Raw genomic sequence first — 20,865 nt, forward strand, 5'->3', positions numbered from 1 at the left:
TAAATTATTTATACATATTTTTTGGAGTTATTATGTGTATTTATATTTTATAAATTATATTTTATTATATCTATATCTCTATATACGGAGTATATATTAAAGCACAATGAAGTAGGGAAAAAGTTTATTGTGTTTAATTATATATATAACAAGATTTTGCGGCAAAAAATTTAAGTAACTTTATTATTGATAATATTTTAAAAACAATAAAATAAAATATTAATCATGAAATTAAAACTTATTCTGAAATGTATTTTTCTTTAACAATACTAAATTGGTTGTTATATCAAACATCACATACTGTTAGCATATATTATAAAGAATTGTGTTATAACATACCACATGAGATTTAAAAAGTGTACATTAAAATAATTATATATATATATATATATATATATATATATATATATATATATATATATATATATATATATATATACACACACACACACACACACACACACACACACACACACATTTTTATAAAAAAAAAATTAAAAAATTAGAAAATTAAAAAATTAGGAAATCAAAAAATATACAATAAAAAATTATGAAGTTAAATTTTCTTATATATAAAAATATTTATTAATATGATTTGCAATTAAAGCCTATAGTACATATACTTGACAATATATAAATAAAAAATACAGTATCATCATCATACATTGAAACTAACTACGAAAATCTTTTCTTAAACATTGCTTAATAATAATTATTATATATGTACAACATATATAAATTTAAACTAAATATGAAATATTTCATGACATGAAAGAAAAAATAAAACCTGCTTAACAATAAATTAATTTATATAATAAAATGTTAACTTAAAAATACTGTAATGTATTACATGCTTCATCATTAAATAATAATAATTGTAGATTAACATGTATTGAAAATAGATAAGTATGCTGCACTATATACCTTAAAATGATACAATTTCATTTAATTGATATTTAATACCTTAAAATGATACAATTTCATTTAGGGGGGAAATTGATTGGCAAAAAACATTATGCTATTATATAGAGTAAGATAAGATAAGATATCTCTATCTCTATATCTATATTTATTGGTAAGTTTTATATTTAGTATAATAATTATGTATATATTCATTTAAACCTCAATTATAATTAATTTGACTTCACATATATAAAAAGGATAAATTATATATAAAATAAATATAGTTCTTACAGAAATACTTTTTTTTCAAATGAATAAGTTTTTGGTATAGATTTTCGACAAATATTGTCTGTAATTTTATTTACAATTTTTATTTAAATACGTTAATTGTATAAGTAAAGTAGTTATTTCAAATTCAAATACAAATAATAATACAAATAACAATAAACTTTAAAATCAACATAATAATAACATAATTAAAATTAAAAAAAAATTTACATTGTATAGTTATACTTATATTTTTAATAAAACTAATTTTGAGCCGAACAACTCAAGTACGTTTTTCTGTTTTCACAACCATTACTTTCTTTGTTAATTTATAGGATATATGTTAAAAATTTAATTGATAAATTTGTTAAATTGATAATAGTTCGTGCATCGCACGGGACAATTACTAGTATTGTTTATAATAATATACTATTTTATATGTGTGATGTAAACATAAAAATTTATATACATATATATATATATATATATATATATATATATATATATATATATATATATATATATAGAGAGAGAGAGAGAGAGAGAATTCCAATTTTGGTCCTATTGTTATAGGGGCTTTTTCAATTTTAGTCCATCATAATTATTTTTGTCACATTGCGTCCACTATTATTAATTTCTTCCTAATTGTATTTCATATAATTATAATTTTAACAATATAAATAATAAATAAGACAATTATATTTAGAAATTTAAAAATATATAAATTTTAATTGTTGTATTAGTAAATTTAAATTTTAATTGGATGCATTTCTTTATATCTTTATATAAATGCATTTCTTTAATTAGATGTATTTCGTCTAGTTCTATAATATAATTTTCTTAATTATATTTCATTTAAAAATTAACAAAATTAGTGTTTTAATTTGGTATGTTTAAAATAGTACATAAACATATGTATGTATTTAAGCAACTTTTTAAATATTTATGAATACACATTTAGTTAATTTTATTTTCTTGATTATATTTAATAATTTATTAATTATAATCAAGGAAATTGCATTTACAACTTAAAATAATGGGAAAATGGCACTTTTTACCCCTAAGTTATATACTTATAGCACTTTTTCCCCCTCAATTATTTAGGTAAGCACATTAGCCCCCTCAATTATTCTAAAAGTGGTGCTTTCCCCCCCCCCCCCCCCCCCCTCCCCCCCTTGATATATTAAATTGACATTTATACCCTTAAAGTAAATATTTTATTTATTTTACTACTCCAACAAATTATTGCGTATACGTAGGGATGACCATGGTTCGATTTGAATTGAACCGGATACTAAAGCAATCGAATTAATAGTTTACGGTTATAATTCAGATCTAGAACCCAATATTTAAATGTCAATTTATTAAAATTATGTATCAAAAAAAATTGAATCTTGAACCGTGAACCGGCGGTTCCGGATCTGATTTGCGATTTTGAACCGTCTTTATTTTAACATTGTATTCTTTATTTTAAAATAGTCTAAATTCAACAATAAATGTATTTTATTTTTTCAGTTTGGAACATGAACCGTCCGTTCCGGTTCACGATTTTAACAAACTCTAAATATTGAATTTCGATTCTAAATTGTAATTGGAATATTCGGTTTGGTTGCTATAGTGTTTGTTTAGTTTGAACCAAATTATGGTCATAATTTGTTTGAGAAAAAAAATAAATTAAATATTTAGTTTAAGGGTAAATATGTCCAATTAACATTTCAGGGGGGAAAAACAGCCACTTCAATAATTTAGGGGGGAAAAATGCTATAGGTATATAACTCAAGGGGGAAAAGTGCCATTTTCCCTAAAATAATTTAATTTTTAAAATTGTATGGCCGGATTAATGTAGTCCCAAGCTATATTATGTATTGAGACAACTTTCTATTTTATATATGAATTTTTTAATTTTTAATTAAGAGTATGTGTTTATATAAATTTTAAAATAAAAAATTATTGATGAGTAACCGCCTTAGAAATTAATGTGTATAATTATAGCAGTAATCACAATTCTATAAAAAATATACATATTTTCATATTTTGCAAGATAATATGAATATCACCTATGTTTACATAAATGGGTAAAAAGAGATATGCTTGCATTGGTAGTCAATTGGTCATAGGGATGAAGTTTGAGAACAATAACACAAGATTGAGTCTTATTAGAATGAAATGGTTCATCATATTTTGGACATAATTGGTCATTCCAGTGATTTTTTTTTTTTTTTTTGCCAAACTCTATTTTATGCAAATATATTATTGTTTTGTCATTTATTAATAATTTCATATTTCTACACCGATTTTCTTTAGAATGCATTGGAGCCCAGTTGCTATGTACGATGAAATTGATACTACAGCCAGTGTTGTTGTTGTTGCTATTGCAGCAGATGACGAGAATGTACACACAACCAATTGAAAACATCAAGTCTAACAGCACATGCATTATCAGACGACAGAAACATGAGATTCTCCGATTAAAAGTGTTAGTATAGTAAAAAGAAGATAAAAGTTTGGGGTTGTAGTTAAATGAAGTGGTAGGGGTAGGGGCAAGGGCAATATGATATATGATCGAAGGAAGTTATAGTGTGATTTTATAAGAAGAGTACTGAATAGGGAAAAATAATTAAGAGAGAATGAGATTTATGCTTAAAATTGAAATTGTAGAAATAATAAAAGTCATAACTAATATAATAATTCCATAAATTGATTATACGAGTGGCTATTTTGAGCGACTAGAGATATGCAAAGAAACTTAGCTATCTCAGCTAGAAGCCTAGAAGGTATACTTCCCCTATTGCTTTAAATATGGCCCTTGTTAAGCTGCCACAAATTGGGCCGTATTCCCTGATTTGCAGGTGTTATGCCATGGAACCGTGTTCACCATGGTTGGTGAACACGGTTCCATACGACGCCGTTTTGAGTGAGTGGGACTAACGGTGCCCGTAAGTGGCACCGTTAACTCCCACCACTCATATTTTTTTTTTTTTTAAAATTAAACGCGCCAATAGCGTTTGCAGTTCCCACTACACCATTTCACTTCCTCTCCACGCAACGTCCATCACTCTGCTCTCTGAACTCCACTCTCGAGCTCTCTTCTCTCACTTCGTCTTCCACAGCCATTTCCTTCGATCACTCTCAAACACTCTGCTCCACAGCCATTCCTCTCTGCTCTCGCATTTCTCGTTCTCGCATTTCTCATTCTCGCATCTCTCGAACAAAACTTCACGTTCTCCCATAGCTATCAAAGGAGACAGCCTCTCCATCGCTCATTCTCAACGTTGATTCACTTGTCTTACAGGTATTTTGTATATGGTGTGTTTATGATTTAGGGTTTTTGTATTCCGTGTACATATTTTGAAATTTTAAAATGGGGTTTTGAATGTAATGTTATGAGCTTATGAATGTATATCTGTAGCATTATATATGTGTAGATTAACCATTATGAATTGATTCGTATATGGTTTTTACTGCTGTTTATTCACTTTCTATGCAAGCTTTGAATGTCCATAACGTTTATTCACTTATGTATTTTATGTCATGCAAATATGTATTTTATGTCATGCAAATATGTATTTTCTGTGTGAGATTATGAATTTTCTATTGTGCCTATGAAATTACGGTTTTGCTGTTATGAACTTTCTTATATGTGGTTATGTATTTTCTGTTAGAGATTATGAATTTTCTCGTAGGAGAGTATGAATTCTGTATTGTGAGTTGTGAATTTTATGTTCTGTAGTTATGAATTTTCTGTGTTGCAGTTATGAACTTTCTGTTCTGGGGTTATGAATTTTCTGTTCTGAGGTTATGAATTTTCTTTGTGGGATATTATGAATTGCATGTTACTATACTATGAATTATATGTGACTGTTATTGATGGACAATATGGAATTATGGATTTTCTCATATGAGATTATGAATTCTACAATGTGAGTTGTGAATTTTCTGTTCTGTATTGTAGTTATGAACTTTCTGTTCTAAGGTTATGAATTTTCTGTTATGATATTATGAATTTTCTTTGTGATATTATGAATTTTATGTTACTATATTATCAATTATGTGTAACTGTTATTTTGATGGACAATATATTCTTTTCGGTAGAGCATGGCTGGATTTATTCGGCACTCCCCATCCCCCCTCTACTGAAATAATGAATATATTTTCCATCAATCTATATTATATGTTGTATATGAGTTACTTGCTTTCTAACGTTTTTAATAAAAGCAATGGACACTGCTCAACGAAGGAGAACACGCTCACAAACAAAGGCAGTCTTGAGCTCTCAAGCTGCAGAACCATCACAACCCTCACAGACGACAGCTGAACAAAGCACTGCAGTCAAACCTACAACAAAAAACAAGAGAAAACGAACAACAAGGGCTGTACTTGACTCACAGGCTGCTCAACCATCCCAGCAGCAGTCTGATGACCTGCTCGAGCAAGAAGTTATTAAAGAAAAGAGATCAAAGCAGATAAATGACAGACATAGGGGCAAAACAGCCATTGGAGGTGATTGTGTAGAAGGGAGTTCTACTCCCTACTTCAGCACACGGATGGGACCAAAGACCATGTTTAGGCTTGTACAACAACTACTGCCAGAACAAAAACAATCTGTCCGTGATATTGGTTTTGGAGCCCTGTTGGACCTTCAATTGTGTGCAAATGAGTCACAATTAGTCCAGTATTTGATAGCCAACTTTGAGGTTTTCCAAACACATTTCAAGTTGGAGAACGACAAGCTCACAGTTGATGAAGAAGACGTTGAGTACACTCTTGGCATTCCAAGAGGAGAAAAGAAGGTTGTTGAGGCCCCAAAATATGATGAACAGGGGACACCGGAATACATGGCTCTCTTGAAAAGCTGGAGGGAAAGGTGGAATATTAAGCTTGGTTCCCCAATCACTACCCAGATGGGAGATGTCATAGTTCAAAGGGGAGATTCTGGAGATGACTTTAAGAGAGACTTCATGGTCTTGACTGTTTCGTGCATGATGAGGGGATTTCAGACACGCTACTGCAACAACAGAATCCTCAACTCCTTGATTAATGTTGATGAGATAAAGGAGTACAACTGGTGTGGCTACACCTACAACTCTCTGATCAAGTCCATCGAGCAGTACATGAAGAAAAGTAATAGCTTCTTTACTGGACCAATGACATTCATATTGGTAAGGTCTAGCTCCACTTATGAATCTTATGATATTCAGATTGTAAATTATATGTGTTAGATTATGAATTTTCTTCTATGTGATTATGAATTTTTCTCTATGTGATTAAGAATTTTCCTCTATATGATTATGAATTTTCCTTTATGTCATTATGCATCTTCCTCTATGTGATTATGAATTTAGAGTATGTACTTATGAATCTTATGTTGTTTAGATTTTATGAGAATTATATGTGTCATATTATGAATTTTCCTTTATGTGCTTATGAATTTTCCTTTATGTGCTTATGAATTTTCCTGTATGTGATTATGAATTTACAGTATGTACTTATGAATTTTATGCTATTTAGATTTTGTGAGAATTGTATTTGTCAGGTTATGAATTTTCCTTTATTTGATTATGAATGTTCCTTTATGTAATTATGAATTTTCCTTGTTGTCATTATGAATGTTCTTTTAATATTATGCAATAATGAATCTCATAATAGAAAGTTCATAATTGCATAACATAAAATCCATAATACGATAGTTGAATATAATGTTCATATGGATTATGAATTTTCTATTATGATATTATGAATTTTCTGTAGTGTAATTATGAATTTTGTGATTATAACTTTTTTATTTTACCTTTTTCTTCAACATTGTAGCTATTCTACTTTGATCGGGTCCAATTCAAAGGAATGAGCGTTCAAAGAACATATCCAAACATTACTGCATGGACAAATAAACTTGCACGGCAAAGGGTTTCCGCTGAGAAAAGGTCGGGCGGATATGGTAAAGGGAAAGTTATCCCTCGTATTGCAAAGCCTACTGCTGATTGTATCGCTTCTACTTCTGCCCAACCAGTCCCAACCATCTCTGTGCCGCCATCTAGTGTTGATAGGGTCACACGGGTTCTACAACGCCTTGCTGCTGATGTCTTGGAATTCGGTGAGGCTATGGCTGAAGATGGCAAACAAAACGCCCCAGTGGATGTTATGAAGGCTGCATTTTCTGGGATTTCCACCATGATTGGCGTTGCAAGCACGATAGAAAGACCACCATCTCCAACCTCCTCTCAACTTGACGACATCTTCTTAGGCCAAGAGTCTTTCACAAAGGCTGTTGATGCCTTGGTTGAAGCCTTCCAAAAGACCAATCGGCAAATGGAGATTGACCCTCCCTCATTTGATTTAGGGATTTCTTATACCCCGGCACCATTGGTTGATGAACCACGTGAGCAAAGTGCAATGGATGACGATGAATTGGATGCCCTTGTTGAGAACATTGTGAAAGACACTCCTGGTGCTGCTGATGTTGCTACACTCTCTACTACTCCTACCGCTATCCCTGCTACAACCCCTGCTGCTACGCATGGTGCTACGGCTGTTTCTTCCCCTGCTCCTACACATGTTCCTACCACTGCTGCTACCCCTACTGCTTCATCTTCTGAAACATATACTGCTACCCCTGCTACATCAAGTTCTGAAAGACGAGAAATAACTCCATTGATCAAGGTTCCATTCGCCAGAGATGTCCCTGATGCTGCTAATACTTCTACGCCTGCTGCTACACTACCTGCTACCCTCGACGATATTGATAGGTAAACTAATTAGAATATGAAATTGTGTTATGAACTTTCTGATATTATATTATGACTTTTCTTCTGAAATATTATTAATTTTCACATATGAGATTATGAGTTTTCTATTATGAGTATTAAATTACAGTTTTGATATTATGAACTTTCTGATATGCAATTATGTATTTTCTGTTCTGTATTTATGAATTTTCTGTACTGCAGTTATGAACTTTCTGACCTGAAATTGTGCAACTATGATGATATTAACTAGCTTCGTGTGTTTACAGTGCATTTCTGGACAGTGAATCTGATGTCGAGGATGTCACCAAGCGAAAGAGACCAGTCCGGAAATACAAAAACATCCCGTTAAACTTGAGGTCACCTTTTTGGACAAAGAATGTGCCATTTGACCATAATGCCAGTGTGACCGAGAGGGCCGTATCAAACTACGCCTTCATGGATGCTTCTACGGATCATCCAGTGGAGTATGTTTGACTCTAACCATTTAGAAAACTTTTTATTTTCATGAATATTTCACATTTATAACCATATGTTAATTTATTTACCTATTTATCAAAATTTTTTGTTCATGTAGTGAAACTCTGTTTATCTTTGATGATTTCTCAATGACAAGAGGAGATTTCCACACCCTCCGCAGCGGTGAAATTTTTAACACATTCATAGATGTATGGGCGTTGAGGCTTACACTCCTCAACACAAAACGGGCGTTGGGGAAGCCAAAGTGCATCTATTTTAGCACGTTGGTACATGTAAGTTAATAACAACAATTTTTACTCTGCTCACTTCCGAATTTCATGTTAAACCATTCTGTATTTTATGTCATGTAAATATGTATTTTCTGTTTGTGATTATGAATTTTCTATTGTGAGTTTATAAAGATACATTTTTGATATTATGAACTTTCTGATGTGAGATTATGTATTTTCTGTGTGAGATTATGAATTTTCCCATATGGCATTATGAATTTTCTATTTGTGAGTTATGAAATTACAACTTTGATATTATGAATTTTCTGTTCTGTGGTTATGTATTTTCTTTGTAATATTATGGATTTTAAGTATTTTCTGTGTGTGATTATGAATTTTCTCATATCATATTATGAATTTTCTATTGTGAGTTTATGAAGTTACATTTTTTATATTATGAACTTTCTAATGTGAGATTATGAATTTTCCCATATGGCATTATGAATTTTCTATTGTGAGTTATGAAATTACAACTTTGATATTATGAATTTTCTGTTTTGTTGTTATGTATTTTCTTTGTAATATTATGGATTTTATGTTATGATATCATGAATTACGTATGACTGCCATTACATATTGCACAACTTATCATTGATACGTATTTTTTTCCCCTTAGCTTCAACTCGACCCATCTGAACAGTGGATGAAGAATCTTCCGCTTCAAAAGCGGAAGGATAATTTCAATGAGCGATTACAGTATGAGATTTCAAAATTTGAAAATCTTGATGTCAATGATGCTGATTTGGTAATTTATAATTACCCACCTTCAACATTTATTCATTAATTACATATTTCTTCTCTATTCTAACTACTTCTTCTTTTGATGTTAGCTATTTTTCCCCGTGCTTCGACACGAACACTACTTTGTTGTCTGCATCAACACCATCTCAAAAAGTGTTGAAATCATTGACAACAAGATGTTGCCTAAGGGTGTTACTGAAGCTGACAAGTATGAAGATTGCCCAAATCTACTGGTAACTTAACCTTAAACTTGACCTTTCAAACGTTTGTTATACATTTCATGTGAATCATTATCACACTAGTTTCATTTTTGTCCAGATGAATGCTTTGAAAGAGTACTTGACTGCAGAAAAATCCCCCCTACTCCGTAAGATACAAAACCTTCCTGTATCATACTTGGCCATTCCTTGGAAGGAGCTTGACAATGTCATTGATTGTGGCATATATGTCATGCGACACATGGAGTCCTACAAGGGGAATGTTCAAGATTGGGACAGTGGATTCAAGATAGGCACCCATGTAAATGTAAGAGTATAAGATATATTAATTTCAACTTAGATTTGTTTTTTTTTTTTTTTTGTTTTTTAACATCTTTTTTTTTTTTTTTTGAAGGCTGACTTCATTTGGGAGCTTAGAGCTAAATACGCATCAAACATTATCACATGGGGTAGGAACACTGAAAGATTGCGAGTTATGAAGGCAGCCAAGGATCTTTCAAAAAAGAAATGAAACTATACCGCTTTTTGGTGTTTGAATATGTTGTGAACATGAAGCAAATCTTGACTGTTGGTACCCTAGATTGTGAATCTCTCATTTTGTAATGTGCACAGATATTTTGCACCTATGAATATACAATCTATTGCTCTTAATTCAGATTACATGTGGATCATGTAGAGTTTATGAATTTTCAACTACCATATTATGAATTTTCTATTATGCAACTATGAACTTTCTTTTATGAGATTATGAATGTATACGTGTTAGCTATAACTGAAATTCATTATTACATAACATTAAAATAACATTCATAATGACAACAAAGAAAATTCATAATCACATAAAGTAACATTCATAATCAAATAAAGGAAAATTCATAATCTGAGACATAATTCTCATAAAATCTTAATAGCATAAAATTCATAAGCACATACTCTAAATTCATAATCACATATAGGAAAATTCATAATCACATAAAGGAAAATTCATAATCAGATAAAGGAAGATTCATAATCTGAGACATAAAATTCATAAGAACATACTGTAAATTCATAATCACATAGAGGAAAATTCATAAACTGGTAAAGGAAAGTTCATAAACTGGTAAATGAAAGTTCATAAACTGGTAAAGGAAAATTCATAATTTGACACATAATTCTCATCCTATACCTAAAAATCATAAAATTCATAAGTACATACTGTTAACACGATCTCAATCTATAGCTACATCGTGGTCTACATTCTTATTAAAATGAACAAATTGTGAACCCCCGGTGCTTGGATGTACAAGATATCCATCACGAGCAATCTCTGAAATATTTTCCAAGACCAATGATTGGACAGAGCCCTTTGTAATTGAAGCAAGCTTGTTTGCAGCACTCTTTCTTCCCCTTGCTGCATTGTACTTCTTCTCAATAACACTACTACTCCTTTTATTTCTCACACCTTTACCCCTCCGGCTTGAGGGGTCTTGGACAATACCACTTGACGAAGACACAGCACCCTCCTCAGTGTTCACATCCCCAATCTCAGCTTCAATGTTTTTCCTTGCATTCTCAACGGCTTCATCACAGAATTGTCTAGCAACACTGTTATCTTGGCTAGAAACAATAAGCCTTTGAAATTTCCTACTAATCTCAACAGCCCAAATTGAAGAAGGGACACCACCATTATAAAACACAGATGCAATGTCCACGTTTCTACCCTCAACAACCTTTTTAGTCCATCTTTTTAGAATGTATTTATCGGGAATACTGGAAACACAGTGCACATGAAGTATACGTAAGCAGTGACAGCAAAGTATTCCCAATTCTGAAAACAGCTTGCAACTACAGCATATATCCAAATTGATTGCCTTAAAGGTTACTTCATGCCTTATGATATCTATGTCTGGTCGCCACACGTGATACTTGCACTTACAACCATCGTTCAACACCATTTCTTGATAACAAGAGCTACCTTTCATAAATTGTTCCTCGAACAAAAAATAAATCTCAATTGTATAAACCTCTCTAGCATGTGAAAGGAGTTTCACATGATCCATCATCATGGCGGGTACTCCTTGAGAACACCGGAAATCCTCGCCATTTTCCTTACTTCTCCATTCAGATATAACACTCACAAAGGATGAATAAAAATCACATAAACCAGCAGTCTTGGACAGCCTCCTAGAAATTGCATGATTTGTGCTTTCACTCCTTTGCGAAGATAAAATACCCCCGGAGAAATAATCCTTGTTGAACGCTGGACACCACTTCTCCCTACAGTCATAAAGCTTCTCTAGCCATGTATTCTTATGACAACTATATTTTGTAACCATCCTGAAAAGGTTAAAACACATGTTTATTACTCATATTCTGAAAATTCATAATCTCATATTAGAAAGTTCATAATCATATAACAGAAAATACATAATGACATAACAGAAAATACATAATTGTATACTGTGAATTCATTATCTCATATTACAAAGTTCATAATCATATAACACAAAATACATAATGACATAACAGAAAATACATAATGACATAACATAAAATCCAGAATTGTATAACTGTGAATTCATAATCTCATATTAAAAAATTCATAAATCATATAACAGAAAATACATAATGACATAACAGAAAATCCATAATGACATAACAGAAAATTCAGAATTATATAATGTAAATTCATAATAACATACCTTGTCCAGTAAACCTCAAATTCAGCTTCAGTCTCGGTGTATTTCAACACACAATTGAACATATCCAGCAAATCCTTATGATTCCTCAATGCCTTGATATGCTTCTTCGAATTCTCACCAATATGCCATATGCAAAGACAGTGGCGTGATGTAGGAAACACCATGGAAATGCCAGCAGCCATAGCTGAACATTGATCCGTCATGATAGTCTGTGGACACTTGCCATCCATGGATCTTAAAAACACTCTAAACAACCACGCAAATGACTCTATCCTCTCATTCATCAAAAAACCACAACCAAACATTACATTCATGCAATGATGGTTCATCCCTACAAAAGGACCACAAATCATATCATATTTGTTAGTGCGGTATGTTGTATCATGCACTAACAGATCACCAAACACCTCATAATCCCTTCTCATTTGACCATCCCTCCAAAAAAAAACTACACAATCTTCCATCCAAATCAACTTCGAAATCAAAAAAGAAATCAGCCTCATTAGATTGCCTCCTCCTGAATATCTCAATCAAAGAATTGGAATCAGATCCATCCAAACACTTCAAACTCACAGAAGCCATCGAATTGTAAGCATCGCGGTTGGTAAAGCCAACCAATGGAGAACCCCCTGACTGATGTTTCAAAAACCTCATACCATCCGCCAATGCAACACCACTACTCTTCATGTCTTTTAAATATTCAAGCTGATTGTTTCCCACTCTTCTATGCGACCGAAGCAGATGACTCTTGCCAAATGAACATAACTCGTGATTGTGCTCTTTCAAGTGTTTTGTAACTGTCCACATCCCATCACCCCCCACATCAAATTGAACAAATGCACCACATCCAGTCCTCATATCAATCTTTGAATAAAGCTTAACACCACTGTTTGGTTTCTGCTTATACCCAGCCTTAGCACAGAAGAACCTCTTCATCTGAATTGACTTAGTAGATGCCTTATAACGTTGTTGGCCTTTCCTCACACTAAAACCAACTCTGTATGCATATCCATTATATAACTCAAAAGCTTCGTCAACATTTCTTACTACAACACCCACCAAGTCTTCATCAACTGCAATTGCAACAAAAATATAACCACACCTATACCAACTACTAAAATATGATTGTGGATTTCACCTATAATGAATATAATATGCTACACTATAGAATTCATAATCTCATGTGAGAACATTCATAATCACAAAGAATAAAATTCATAACATCATATAAGAAAGTTCATAACAAAGACCGGGTATCAATAACATTTGTGACATTATGAGCATTCAAAGTTGCATAGATACTCATGGCATGAAATGCATAAACTCATAACATAAAATTCATAACCTCATATGGAAAATTCATAATCTCATATAGAAAATTCATAATAACATAACGGAAAATTCATAACCTCAAAACTGTAAATTCATAACGTGAACAAATTATTAATACCAATCACAACATTCAATTTGCATATAATCACCATGAATCAGTACATACACCTACCAGAAACAACATTCATGATACACCAACTAATAAAAAGAACCTGGACTTGAAGACGAGCCATCAATGTCAATGTTTAACTCTGCTTGATCATTGCTTATTGAATCACCAACACAATCTTCATTCACTGAGTATATGCAAGCAGTGTAACATACCAGTTAATATGTTATGGACATAGTACTATTACATTATGAATATTCATATCACATGCATGAACAGAGTATCAAAATTCATAACTCTGTAACAGAAAATACATAATTGCATTATGTAAAATTCATAACAGAAACATGGAACTAATACACATTTACGGCCATTATGAACATTCAAACTGCATAGATACTGAACAAATACCAATAAAAATAACTAAATCTTCAACAATCCATGATCTCATAAATCAAACGAAATCAAACGCATAAAATCTAACGCAACCTGGAATCGCAGAAATCATATCGGTTGAATCTTCTCCTCGAACCGTCATCTCCTCCATCGCGAATAGGAAAGAATCGCGAATGTCGGATCACAATTGCCTTCAGAGATTTGCGAATAGGAAAGAATCAAACGCAAAGAGTTGTCTGATCATAACTGCCTTCCTAACGCCGTTAATAGAACAATGTTTTTTTTTTTTTTTTTTTTTTTTTTTTTTTTTTTTTTAAAACGACGCCAAAAACGACGTCGTTTGGAAGCGTGTTCACCAAGCATGGTGAGCACGTTTCCACGGCATAATTTGCGCCTGATTTGTTTATAAAAAAAGGGAAAATGACACTTTTTCCCCCTGAGTTATATACTTATAGCATTTTTTCCCCCTGAATTATTTAAGTGGCTCTTTTTCCCCCTAAAATGTTAAATGAACATATTCACTCTTAAAATAAATATTTAAAATAAGTATTTCATTTATTTTTCTTCTCCAACAAATTATTACTATAATTTGGTTCAAACCAAACAGATATTATAGCAACCAAACCAAAACATTCCAATTACAATTTAGAATCAAAACGCGATATTTAGAGTTTATTAAAATCACAAATCGAAATGGTCGGTTCATGTTCCGAACTGAAAAAATAAAATACATTTATTGTTGAATTTAGACTATTTTAAAATAAAAAATAAAATAAAATTTAAAATAAAGACGGTTTAAAATCACAAACCGGATCCGAAACCGCCGGTTCACGGTTCATGATCCAGTTTTTTTGGTTCATAAATTTAATAAATTGAAATCTAAATATTGGATTCTAGATCTGAATCATAACCGGAAACTTTTAATTCGATTGCTATAGTGTCCGGTTCAGTTCGAACCGAACCGTGGTCATTGCTACATATACACAATAATTTGTTGGAGAAGTAAAATAAATAAAATATTTACTTTAAGGGTAGAAATGTCAATTTAATATATCAGGGGGAAAAACCACCACTTTTAAAATAATTGAGGGGGCTAATGTGCTTACATAAATAATTGAGGGGGAAAAAGTGCTATAAGTATATAACTTAGGGGGAAAAAGTGCCATTTATAACTTATTTTTGTTTGGGTCAAATGTAAAACGGAAAAATGTTGAGCATATAATATAAAATATAAATTATATAGAAACATTTATATTGACTATTAATATTGTTTATATGAAATTTTAAATTATTGAAAACAACGTTACTTTATTTATTTAACATTTAAGTTGTATATATAATAAAGTGAAATTGGGAGAAGAAGAAGAAGGAAATAAAGTGAAATATACTCATATAATTAATATTCAAACAGATATATATATCATCAATTTTATTAGTGAACAAGTAAGATTTCTTTATACAATATAAGGGATTGAAGTTTACAAAATATTTTAAAAGTCTTTTGGTTTAAAATATTCTACTTTACATTATGATCATCACTTGTGGTTATTTTATATTCCAAGGTGTATTTTACATTTATTTTTAATTGATAATATATTCTTATTTGTTAAGTTCAAAAAAATATTATACTTTTATAAAACCAATCTATCCTAAAATGGGCTTTCCACCTTTTCTCCATTATAATCCTCTAGATGATGAGAACAATGGTTTTGTGAATAATCTTATTATTAATTAATTCATTTATAATATAAAATACATGATAAAAAGATGCATTTATAAATATATAAAAATATGCAAAAATAGTTTTAATATTCACCTCCTCAGTAACGGTTTCAGCAATTGTGGCTTTGTTCTTGGACCTCACCCATGCACACAAGCCTGATGTATATTTTTTTGGTTAGACCATCAGGTGTTTTGAATAGGTCTAACTATAGGATGCATCTTTAAGTTCATACCATATTTATTAAGATAAATACTACTCCGTAATTTTTATCGAATCAGACTAATTAAAGAGCAAAGCGCTAGTTATATTTGTTTTTCTATACGAGAGGGAATTTTGAACCCTCCGCATCTCTTAAGAGATGAAAGTGTATAACCACTCGCACCAACTAAGCTGGTTACGAACATGATATATAGACATATAGTATATGCAAAGATAGTGGTTGGCACTGGTGGCCTTTCCAAATACTTCACCATGAGGATCTTGCATTCTTGCTATCCATAATCCATGAAGGTAACAAGTACAAATTCACTATAGGTCTATAACAATCCCTAATACAACCTATGATTCTATGGGGTTTAGTAAATTGCTGGTCTTTCGCTTAAAATGAACCATGATCGAAGAGAGACAACATATATATATGGTTCAAACCCCAAAGGACAAACTTCAGCTGTCAAGTAGACCATAAGAGAGGAAACTGAAACACTGTTTCTGAATGTTAAGCCGTACACACTGTCCTGTTTCAATGCTAGATTATATTCTCTTCTGAAAGGAGGCATGATTTCAGACCATCAGTTTATCAGGAAACCCCAAAACAAATATGGGTATTTACAAAAAGAATGGATTTCCAAGACTGAAGACCAGCTAGCGTCAGTCAGTCAATCTCAAATATCAAAGTGTTGGACTGCTGGACCGGTAACTTAGTAATCACAAGATTTTATGTTTGACTCATAATAAAGTCTATTGACATTATTGGTTTGAGTTTGTCAGCTATGAATAACTTAGATTGTGGTCATTTGCTGTTTAGGATCACAAAACAGATTTATCCAGTACACATCTTCAAATTATATCCATTGGTCTCTTGTTGATATACATAAAAGGCAAAGAAGGGATGTCTACTTTTTTAAACAGATATCAAATCATCCACCTGACCTTGCACCAACACAAATCACCCTTTAACTTCTTTTTTTATTTTTTTGAAGAAACCCTTTAACTTCAATACATGAGATGTGGTGGAAAAGAAAAAGTCCCCAGATCAAGATAAAAGGGAACTTATATATCAAAAAAGGCTTTGATGAATAGTAAGTGATACCAGACAGTCTCCGTGTCTTTTAATTTAGACTAATGAAATTGAAAAAGAAATATGTATATAAAGTGTAATATTATTATTTTTAGTTGTTCATAGCTCTAGATAATTTTCACCAAAAATCAAATAAGTTATTACTTTACTTGTTTGGAAAAATTGTGTATCATGTATTCTGAGTTTATCATATTTTGCGAGATGACATTGTTCTGATGTCATAATTCCGTCATTCTGGTTCCATTGTAGTAAAATAAATAATTTTATTTTCTAGAATCAAACTTAAAATTATTATTTAAAAAAGAATATAATTTAATCTCTAAATTTACCAATAGACAATAGTCTTCTGTTTACAATATGTCACGATGGAGAGTGCACAGCAACAAATCAAGACCGTACACATAAACTCCTCGAGCCCCAAGATCATTAAATCTTCGGTGCAGCTTTCATCTTCCCCGGGCCAACGCAATAAGGCAAAGACATCTGGACTTTGGACACTGTTGCTTAGTTTTTATTGATTGTGATCCTCAATGGAGGTTCTGGGATGTGCTAAAAAATGTTTTCATGATTTTCCAATGAGGATGCTTGATTTTTTCTTGTTTGATTTTCCTGCAAAGATTGTTGCAGGAGAAAAAAATTGATAGGTAACGCGTTTGGAGCGGTGTAAGCGGGTGCATGTTTCTCATATGTTTTCTGTGGCGCTTCAGAGTGGTCACTAGCTAATTTTGACCGTTGCATTTTTTTTTTCTTTTATGTTTCTCTTTCTCATCTTTCCTACTTGACTTTCTAAAAATCAATAAAAAATCTTAAAATAATTAGAAATATTTTCAGAGGTCGTGATTTACTATTCACCATCTTGTTAGAAAACTCTTGAGGAAATAAAATTCTACCGCACTAAGAGTCTAAGACATTGATCATCTAATGAAATGATCTTCTTGTGAACATAGACAGACACTAATTTTCCTATATCTTCAATTTAAGATGTGGTGATTATCTTGTTAGGTCAAGATATAGAACTCTTTTAGTGTGATAGAATTTTAATGTCACTATTTAGTATGTAATTAGTCACTAAATAATTCTTTAGAAGCTTTAAACTGAATATTTTAAATTTGCGAATCCCAATTTTTACTGATGTACTGACTACTGAGAATTGAGAAAAAAGAAACAAAAGTACTTTGCCTAGGGTGAGACAAAAAAAAAAACCTCAATTAACACGCTCTTAATACTCGTCAGACAATATAAAGGTTCTGCATCTCCATACAATATATATAAAGCATCACCACCACCAGCATCCCTTAGAAACTTCCGCCGCCGCCGCCGCCAGCTAGCCCCTATATATGAGCATTCTTTCCCGGCGTCATTATGCCGGAGATCTCACCGTCCAACGCCGGAATGCAATTGGAGCCTGTTCCAGATCCACCCTTCATTGTTCGGGTATTCGAGTCGGAGCACAACCACGTGCCCCACCCAGATTACCGTCTCCAACTTCTCCGTCACCGCCCCGTCCACCTCGCCGCACGCCAGGACTCCATTAATTGGATTCTCAAGGTATTTATATTCTTCAGTCCAAAGACCAAAATCATCGTACGCCAGTACTACACACTTGTGGAAATACGTACATAGTACATCTTAATTAGCATATACGTAGGTTTCCGGTAGCAGAATGTCTGATATTTGTCTCATGTAATGTAATGATTCAAACTGATCGGATTCTGCAGGTCCACGCGCATTATCACTTCAACCCTGCAACTGCGTTTCTCTCTATCAACTACTTTGACCGTTTCCTTTCCCTCCACACCTTACCGGTATTCAGATCCTCCATCTCTCTATATAATGTATATGTATACATTGTTGAGCATGCAGCCATTAATGTGCAATCCAACTATACTTTTAGTTAAGATGGAGCACATGTTTAATTTGTTATCAGAGCGATTCTCATACGTGAGGGGCGTGCATATTACGTGGTGTACTAAACGTGTTTTGGATTTCGTATTTTCATGGCGTGTAGGTCGGCGGGTGGCCGCTGCAGCTGCTGTCGGTGGCGTGTTTGTCTCTGGCGGCGAAGATGGAGGAGCCAAACGCGCCGGTGCTGATGGACTTGCAGCTGTTCGACCCGAAATACGTTTTCGAACCGAGAACCATCCAGAAAATGGAGCTCCGAGTCATGCACGCTCTCAACTGGCGCCTTCACTCTGTTACTCCTTTTGACTACCTTGATTACTTTATCTCCGAGCTCCGTATTTCCCGGCCGTCGGATCCTCGCCGCCGGTTTGAAGATATTATTCGCACCTTCTCGGATTTCGTTCTCAACACCGCCCATGGTAGGTAGACCCGCAACCCGATCAACGACCCGTTCGCTTTTCTGATAAATTTTATTGAATTTTTTTGTGTGTTGCAGTGACAGACTTCTTGGGATTCCCGCCGTCGGTGATAGCAGCGGCTGCCGTGATAACTGCCGTTGGAGACGCCATGGATATTCCAGAAAGCTTCTACAATAGAGTAAATAAAGTACGGGGTATAAATGTATAATTAGCGAAAATAATTTGAGGTTGAAACTGTAAAATTCTTGTTTTTATTGTGGGCCAAAATACAAAAAACTGAAAGTGTTTGGGACAGGAAAAGGTGCGGAGCTGCCACCGGCTAATGGAGGAGTACCTGGTGGACACGTCTCCCAAAATTGGGGGAATGGAGGCGCCGCCGCCGCCGCCGGCTGACGCTTACAGCCCCTGCGGCGTCCTCGACGCGACGGATTGCGGCAGTTGCGACACTCGCTCCGAAGATCCCGCTTTAGTTTCCGCCACATCTTCAGTCGCCGCGCCGATCGCCGGAGGTGATCCGCCGCCAGAACTGAAGAGACTAAAACCATCCACCGCCGATGTACAGGAAGAACAATAATGTCACGAAATATTTAATTTCCATATTTTTCTTTACAAAAAACTAAAAAGAAATTTTGGGATTCGAAAATATTTTTTTTCCACGTCCTCGGGGAATGCCACGTGTAGGACAAGGTTTGTGCCACGATGGACTAATGGCAGAGGTTTTACCGGTAAACCATGTTTTTATCTTTTCTTAATCATGTGTTAAATAAAAAAATGCTCCTTTTATTCTTAAAAATTCGTGAAAGGGTGGGAGCGGGTGATGTCATCTTGATTTCACCGAATGGAATGGAATGACGTGGGCATTGTATGGAATGGCGGGAACGGAAATGAAAGGTTAGAGGTGATGAGAAGTCGCGTTGTGGAAGACAGCGAGGATTATTGAATCACTGCCGTCCAACTGTAAAGGCAAAGATTTTCGTGTTGGACGTATGAATAATGAAATCTATTGCCCCGGATTAATCGGATCTTATCCACGTCACTTTCATTTTTTTATTTTTTCCTTAAAGAGAAAGGCAAATATTGTTGAGGTTATTGCTTATAATAACTATTGGACTAAGCTTTTGAGTAAAGCTGTATACCCTTACTAATTTTTTTTTTTTTTAATTTTATTCTCGCAAGGCATTATCTAATTGAAATTTTTAATATTTGTTTGGGAATATAATTTTTTTATATTTGATTCAAGTTATGTAATTTGTTTTGGAAATTTAGCTTAACCTTCACATAAGATTTAACTATTTAAAGAGAATGTGAAATACTCAATACTCAATAGGTTTTTTTTTTTTTTTTTGAATTAAAGCCTTTTAGTGCATTTTTCTTTTTCAAATGAA

At 33.1% G+C, this 20,865-nt stretch overlaps 2 protein-coding genes across 4 annotated transcripts; one reads left to right on the forward strand and one right to left on the reverse strand.

The window, feature by feature from the left end:
- Window positions 1-10,829: 10,829 nt before the first annotated feature.
- Window positions 10,830-14,290, reverse strand: LOC109161275 (protein FAR1-RELATED SEQUENCE 5-like). Its single transcript, XM_019309597.1, has 6 exons — window positions 14,233-14,290; window positions 13,847-13,930; window positions 12,777-13,375; window positions 12,303-12,511; window positions 11,625-11,937; window positions 10,830-11,531 (listed from the first exon to the last, which is right to left on the reverse strand). Exons 1-6 carry the CDS (start codon window positions 14,288-14,290, stop codon window positions 10,830-10,832), a joined length of 1,965 nt encoding a protein of 654 aa, XP_019165142.1.
- A 4,050-nt stretch (window positions 14,291-18,340) lies between these two features.
- LOC109161511 (cyclin-D4-1-like) lies at window positions 18,341-20,607 on the forward strand. 3 transcript variants are annotated; one of them, XM_019309938.1, is made up of 6 exons: window positions 18,346-18,707; window positions 18,878-18,964; window positions 19,168-19,480; window positions 19,558-19,667; window positions 19,776-19,817; window positions 19,851-20,607. In XM_019309938.1, the coding sequence occupies exons 1-6, from the start codon at window positions 18,522-18,524 to the stop codon at window positions 20,052-20,054; spliced, it is 942 nt and encodes a 313-aa protein (XP_019165483.1). In that variant the 5' UTR covers window positions 18,346-18,521; the 3' UTR covers window positions 20,055-20,607. The 3 variants fall into 3 exon arrangements, with proteins under 3 accessions (XP_019165484.1, XP_019165482.1, XP_019165483.1); XM_019309939.1 differs by lacking the exon at window positions 19,776-19,817 and having other exon boundaries at window positions 18,341-18,707; window positions 19,168-19,484; window positions 19,558-19,650; window positions 19,850-20,607; XM_019309937.1 differs by having other exon boundaries at window positions 18,345-18,707; window positions 19,776-20,607.
- Window positions 20,608-20,865: the final 258 nt, after the last annotated feature.

This window comes from Ipomoea nil, unplaced genomic scaffold (assembly GCF_001879475.1).
Source record: "Ipomoea nil cultivar Tokyo-kokei standard unplaced genomic scaffold, Asagao_1.1 scaffold2922, whole genome shotgun sequence".
In the NCBI taxonomy this organism is placed as follows: Eukaryota; Viridiplantae; Streptophyta; class Magnoliopsida; order Solanales; family Convolvulaceae; genus Ipomoea; species Ipomoea nil.